The sequence below is a fragment of the Myotis brandtii genome, unplaced genomic scaffold (genome assembly GCF_000412655.1).
Source record: "Myotis brandtii unplaced genomic scaffold, ASM41265v1 scaffold2467, whole genome shotgun sequence".
In the NCBI taxonomy this organism is placed as follows: Eukaryota; Metazoa; Chordata; class Mammalia; order Chiroptera; family Vespertilionidae; genus Myotis; species Myotis brandtii.
Window position 1 is genome coordinate 23,894 of NW_005359338.1, and position 7,291 is coordinate 31,184.

At 38.8% G+C, this 7,291-nt stretch overlaps 1 protein-coding gene across 3 annotated transcripts in view; it reads right to left on the reverse strand.

The window, feature by feature from the left end:
- LOC106726271 (chromosome unknown open reading frame, human C8orf88) overlaps positions 1–7,285 on the reverse strand; it is a 19,853-nt gene extending 12,568 nt beyond the window's left edge. For all 3 annotated transcript variants that reach the window (XR_001362301.1, XR_001362300.1, XM_014540527.1), the window contains exons 1-2: positions 7,063–7,285; positions 5,485–5,558 (exon numbers count right to left, since the gene is read on the reverse strand). Coding sequence is in view for 1 of the 3 variants with exons in the window: in XM_014540527.1 (XP_014396013.1) it covers positions 5,485–5,558; positions 7,063–7,135 (147 nt within the window). In the remaining 2 variants the exon portion in view is untranslated. The remainder of the gene's footprint in view (positions 1–5,484; positions 5,559–7,062) is intronic.
- Positions 7,286–7,291: the final 6 nt, after the last annotated feature.

Here is a 7,291-nt window from a genome sequence, read left to right on the forward strand (position 1 = left end):
GCAAGATTACTTTACCCAACAAAGCTATCATTCAGAATTGAAGGTCAGATAAAGAGCTTCACAGATAAGAAAAAGCTAAAGGAGTTCATCAGTATTATATGAAATGCTGAAAGGTAAAATAAAAAAAAGAAAAGAAAAGAAATGCTGAAAGGTATTATTTAAGAAGAGGAGGAAGAAGAAAAAGGTAAAGATAAAAATTATGAACAACAAAGTGACAACAAATACATATCTATCAACAAGTGAATCTAAAAATAAAGTGAATAGAAAATATGATGAACAGAATAAACTGATGAATAGAATAGAATCAAGGGCATAGAAAGGGAGTGAACTGACAATTCTCGGGGGGGAGTGTTGGGTGTGCGGGAAGAGACTGGACAAAAATCGTACACCTGACAGTTTGCAGCCGGGAAAGGCAGAGGGCTCCTGGAGAAAGGGGACTGTTGGAGACTGCCGGACCAGGCTCCCCTAACCGGGCAGCCTCCAATGCTGCTGAAATCTCTCCCAGAGCAGCCAGCTCAGCCACGGAGACCGCGCCATCTTGAGTGGCTGTACTTAGAAGCCTATACATCCAGAGACCCTGCAACCATGGCACCCAGGGTCCAGCTACGAATGCAGGAACACCGGATTTCAAGCAGCACGAATACATGGACTCAGACGAGCCCTGCTCCTCCTCATGGAAAGGTCAGATTTCACCTAAAGGTGCGGTTTGTAATTCAGGCTGGAGAGAGGAATGTGCGTGGGGGAAGTCTGCACCCCACAAAGTCCTTGGCCGTTGGGGCCAGAGTGATCCGCGAGTGTGAAAGGGGTTCCGCAGGGCTGCTGGCAGAAGGGAACTCTAAAAATCAGCCCATAGCTGGACTGGGTGCAAAAAGGCAGCCTCGGATTTTGCCAGTGTGCCGGCTGCTTAGTGCCAGGGGAGAGAGGACGTGTGGAAGAGACTTTGGGAGAACTGCGCACAGAGCTGGACGGTGGAGGGTTGCTAGCTCGCGCACCTACTCAGGCTCTTTTTTTTCCCCCCTTAAATCTTTGCGTTTGATTATTGAACCCAATACACAGGATCACCCAATTGGGGTCACTCACAGAGACTGCAGGGGAAAGTTGTTTTTGTGGAACCTGGGAAACAGAGCGGGGAGTAATGATCAAGGAACCAGCTCTGGGGCAGTCGACTCTCCCAAACCAGTATTAAGTGTGATAGGGAAAACAAAACCTAAATACTGGCTAGAGAGGACTTATAGCCCAGGAGGTCAATCCAGAAACACTGCCACCCAGGGGCTGAACCACAAACTGACTCTTCTGTAAACACAAATAAAGGCAGTCTGGGAAACAAAGAAATACTGCCTGTTTTAAAATCAGGACTATGGTTTACAACATGGAGGAAAAGTGAATCGCAGGGAACTTCAACACTCTCCTGAATACCTGACAGGACTAAGGCGTGCTAAACAGAAGAGTAGAGGAAGTGAAGGACCTTCACTACTACACATTTTTATTCTTTTCACCTTCTACTTAAGAAACTAAAATTTTTTTCTTTTTTCATCACATCATTTTACCTTTTTAATTACTACATTTTTATTTTTAACACGCATTATTACTACTACCATTTTACCTTTATTTTTAAAGTGCCATTTTATTTTCTCTTTATTTTATTTTGGGATGTGTTCTACATTCTATTTTCATCTTTCCTTTAGCATCATTTTACTCTATCTCAACTTTACCTTTATGCCAAAACTCTCTTCCTCACTTTTCCCCTTTTGTTGTCCTGTTTCTCTTACCCTATTCCTGCTTTAGATTTTCCCTATTCCTTATTTTTACCCCGTTAAAATTTCACCCTACTTATATATCTAATTTCCAATCCTCTGCTCTAAGTCCATATACACTTCTCTCTTGTCTTTCTTCACTATCCAAATTTTTTTCTCTCTCCGTCTTTTTGTTGTTGTTTGCTTGATTGTTGATTATATTGGGTTTTTTATGCTTGTTTGTGTGATTGTTTCGCTTTTTCTTTTAATTTTTTTATAAGTTTTTTTTCCCCCCGGTTATTTTTTGCTTCTGTTTTCCCTTGCCTCGCTTGATATTAGTTATTTGTAGTTTGCATTCATTTCCAGGGATCTGTTGCTGGAATTTGTTGGGATTAGTGGCTGTTCTATTGGAGTTTTCTCCCCATATAAATAGTTTCTTCCCCTCTTCTATTTCATTGTCTTTCCTTTCTCTCTTACTTTTTTTTTCCTTTTCCCAATTTCATTTTTGCACTCCTTTTTTTTGTTTTTCTCTTTTTTCCTTTTCTCTTCTTTCTCCCTTATCCCCTAATTCTCTTTGCTCTGGTGGTCACCTTTATTTGGGGTTATTAGTATTCAAACACTTGGAAGCTGAATAGCATGTTATTAAATATTGATTGGGTTACCAATGAGATCAAAGAAGAAATTAAAAACATCCTGGAAACTAATGACAATGAAAACACAACAATCCAAAACCTTTGGGACACAATGAAAGCAGTCCTGAGAGGGAAGTTTATAGCTCTACAGGCCTACCTCAACAAACAAGAAAAAATGGTAGTAAATCATCTAAATCTACAGCTCAAAGAATTAGAAAGAGAGCAACAAGAAAAGCCCAGAGTGAGCAGAAGGAAGGAGATAATAAAGATTAGAGCAGAAATAAATGACATAGAGACCAAAAAAACAATACAGAAAATCAATGAAACCAAGAGCTGGTTCTTTGAAAGGATAAACAAGATCGACAAACCTCTAGCCAGGCTCACCAAAAAGCAAAGAGAGAGGACCCAAATAAACCAAATCAGAAATGATAGAGGCGAAATAACAACAGACCCCACAGAAATACAAATGATTGTTAAAAAATACTATGAACAACTCTACTCCAACAAACTAGACAACCTGGAGGAAATGGACATATTTCTAGAAAAATACAACATTCCAAAACTTAATCAGGAAGAATCTAAAAATCTCAACAGGCCAATAACTATGGAAGAAATTGAAGCAGTCATCAGAAAGCTTCCAGCAAACAAAAGCCCAGGACCAGACGGCTTCACAGGGGAGTTTTACCAAACATTCAAGGAAGAACTAAAACCTATCCTCCTCAGACTACTACAAAAAATCCAAGAGGAAGGAACACTTCCAAGCTCATTCTATGAAGCCAGCATCACCCTAATACCAAAACCAGGTAAAGACAACACAATGAAAGAGAATTACAGGCCAATATCCCTCATGAACATAGATGCCAAAATCCTCAACAAAATCTTAGCAAATCGGATCCAGCAGTACATCAGAAAGATCATACACCATGACCAAGTAGGATTTATCCCAGGGATGCAAGGATGGTACAATATCCGCAAATCAATCAACGTGATACATCACATAAACAAATTGAAGGAAAAAAACCACATAGTCATATCAATTGATGCAGAAAAAGCATTTGACAAAATTCAACACCCATTTTTGATAAAAACTCTCAGCAAGGTGGGAATAGAAGGATCATACCTCAACATAATAAAAGCCATATATGACAAACCCACAGCCAACATCATACTCAATGGACAAAAACTAACACCATTTCCCCTAAAAACAGGAACAAGACAGGGATGCCCACTCTCACCACTCCTGTTCGACATAGTACTGGAAGTATTAGCCATTGCAATTAGACAAGAAGAAGAAATAAAAGGCATCCAAATTGGAAAAGAGGAAGTAAAACTGTCCTTATTTGCAGATGACATGATATTATACTTAAAAAACCCTAAAGACTCCATCAAAAAACTATTAGACTTAATAAAAGAATTCGGCAATGTAGCAGGATACAGAATTAACGCCAAGAAATCTATGGCATTTCTATACACCAATAGTGAACTTGCAGAAAGAGAGACTAAAAAAGCAATCCCATTTACCATCTCACCAAAAAAATTAAGCTACCTAGGAATAAACTTAACTAAAGAGGTAAAAGACCTCTACTCAGAAAACTACAGGACGTTGAAAAAAGAGATAGAGGAAGACATAAAGAGATGGAAGAACATACCATGTTCTTGGATTGGTAGAATCAACATCATTAAAATGTCCATACTGCCCAAAGCAATCTATAAATTCAACGCACTTCCCATTAAAATACCAATGGCCTACTTCAAAGATCTAGAACGAACTCTCCAAAAATTCATCTGGAACAAAAAACGACCCCGAATAGCTGCAGCGATCCTGAGAAAGAAGAAAGTAGGTGGGATCTCAATACCAGATATCAAGCTGTATTACAAAGCCACTGTTCTCAAAACTGCCTGGTACTGGCACAAGAACAGACATATAGATCAATGGAATAGAATAGAGAGCCCAGAAATCAGCCCCAACCAATACGCTCAATTAATATTTGACAAAGGAGGCAAGAACATACAATGGAGTCAAGACAGTCTCTTCAATAAATGGTGCTGGGAAAATTGGACAGATACATGCAAAAAAATGAAACTAGACCACCAACTTACACCATACACAAAAATAAAAATCGTACACCTATGGACAAGGACAGTGGGGGGTAAGGGCAGGGGGTGGGGTTGAAACTGGGTGGAGGGGAGCTATGGGGGGAAAAAGAGGAACAACTGTAATAATCTGAACAATAAAGATTTATTTAAAAAAACAAAATTAAAAAATAAAATAAATGAATTATTTCTGCTCTATCAATCACTGTTAGCAAGTTGTAGTCCATTCCTTAGATATCTGCAAAGTCTAGCATAATAACTCTGCCTAAAGCCAGAGGGTTCCAACCTATAACACAATGAGGAGCAATGGTGGCAAACCTACATTACTGAGACATCAGAATAAGTCATCAGAAAAAATAGAATTTTGACAATGCCAAAGATTTGGTTTTACAAATTCTTAACTGACTGCAAGATTTAATAAACTATAAGAATGAACACCATTTCTGGAAGTATCTAGATAAGAAACGGGTACAATGGCTACTTCTGGTCAGAGGAAATAGGTGAGTGGGGGATGGAGCCTAGAGGGAAACTTTTCACTAAAGGCCATTTTGCCTGTTTTTAATTTTAACCTTGGTGATTATTTCACTTAGCCAAAAAATTAAATTAGAATTTTAACAATATAAATCTAAATGTAAAAAAATATAGGTGGGTACAATGCTATTTATATAAAATTATTTAAAAATTCTATTTGTTGTAGCAAAAGTACTGATGTAATCATGGAAACAATGGCATTGAGGACAGTTATTTTGGAGAAGTGTGGGAAGGAATGGGTTAGAAGAGAAACATGTGGCAGTTTTATACATCTGCAAGGTTTTTAAAATTTCCTAAAATATAGAAAAGGTTTCGATTTGAAAATGCTGGGCAACAAGTATAGTAAGTGTTTTATCCTTTTTAGAAATGCTTGAAATATATAAAGTTTTAAAAAGTATTTAAGCACTTAGCAAAGTAGCTGGCACACAAAGCCATCTGACGATGTTACTTTCCAGCCTGTAACACTTCATGTTACCGTAATTTCTAAGACCTACTCGGCTAACTCCGCTTTGCAAGTACTGAGTGTTGCATGGATATTCATTTTGAAAGTTGAAAGGGAATACTGCTCCTGTTAGGAGAGAAAAAAGAAAACTGTTTTAAATATCTATGTTTTCAATAAATGATATACTATCACCTAAAAACTTTAATTGTCCAGGATATTCTAAGCACTGTTTTAAAATATTTTTTGATAGCTCATTTATTCAACACTATACAGTATCAGCCACTGTGTTTGACAAGGTATATAAGTGTGAAGAGTTCAGAGATAAAAGGGGCCACAGTCTATTTTAAAGCACAAGCTCATAAATGATGACAGGAAAGAATAAGTCCTATGAGATGTTACGAGAAAATGCCAAGGGAGAGCTTGGTGGGCTTTGAGACATCAAGGAAGTCTTCACAAAAGAAAGTAATTCAATCTGGGTTTTAAAGAAAAATATTTCTTTGGGGACATGAAATAGACAAGAAATTCAGAAGTATGTTGAGAAAAGCCAAAATAACTTCTGATTTACTAAACTTTACCTAATAGAACCCCACTCTTGCCTGGATCTTAAAAGGATATAATTCAATGAGGAATCAGGGCTCCCTGCCCCCCCCCCCATTGACCCCTGCAGTGGCCTTGGAAGGGTCAGTGACCCTGAATCTGCACAGGTGACAGGGTCACAGAAAGGAACTGCTGACCATGGCTGTGTTCTTCCCTGCAGGACACCATCTAGAGGTGACCCCACAGCCGCTCCTCAGCACCAGGAGCAGCAGCAGAGCTGAGCCCGGTCCGGAGACTCTCAATGACTCTGTGTCCCCTCAGTCACAGCATCTCCAAAGGGCGTGACCAAGGGCTCTTCCGGGTGGGAACCAAGGCTGGGAGAGAAAGAGGCCTGAGGGCTTGGAGCCGTCCATCTTCCCTGATTCACCTGTGAACCCTATAAAAGGGCTATGTTTTCCTTTCTCTGAGTAGCCCATTATTTAGTTGAACACGTGGACTAAAGAGAGCAGAGAATACAGACGCCGTTCTGACAACAAGTAATAAAAAGAATAAAATGGCTAATATTTCAATGTAGGACTTGAAAACCAAGTATTTTAAGAATTGTTCAAAAGATTAGTTTTATGAGTAAAAGAAAAATCTTAATTTTAGATGTATTTTGTTTGTTTGATTTCCTGATTACATTATATGTCCCAACTCAAGCACAGTCTTAAGGTGTTTGGTACTAATCTCTCTTTTTTTGCAGTTGGGTATTTTTTTTAAAGGTTAATTCTCTCTCCAGCATGACTGCACTGCAGTGATCATAATCACAGGCACAATTTACACTGAGCCATTTTGCACAGAAGCCAGTTAACCATGAAAAATACACAAAGTTGCTCTCACATCAGGTTTATTATTCCTACTTTTGTTGGTCTGGTAGACTATTAAGAATTCTTTCCTTTGGTAATACTTTTAAATTCTTCTGAGGAGATCATTGGTTTTCAGCATTTCTTTAATATTCACCATAAACAATTACTTTATGTACAATTTAGCCTTTTAAATGCTAATTAGCCACTAACCAATTAATATTTAAAGATGTGTGCCCGACATGACTCACCAGAGGGAGAAGTCAGATGACGAACAGGTCTTGCTGGTTGAAGCGATTTGCCAATCAATTTTTTTGTTTCCATTATCACCAAGACCTTGAGGTTCCATACTTTAGAAGGGAAATGCGCATTTTTATCTTTTGGACAAGATAACCCATCTGCTTCATCATCTATGCAAACAGCCGCGCCCTTCCTGTGAAGGCAGCTAGTGTGTGAGCGCGGGGGGCGAGGGGCACGAGA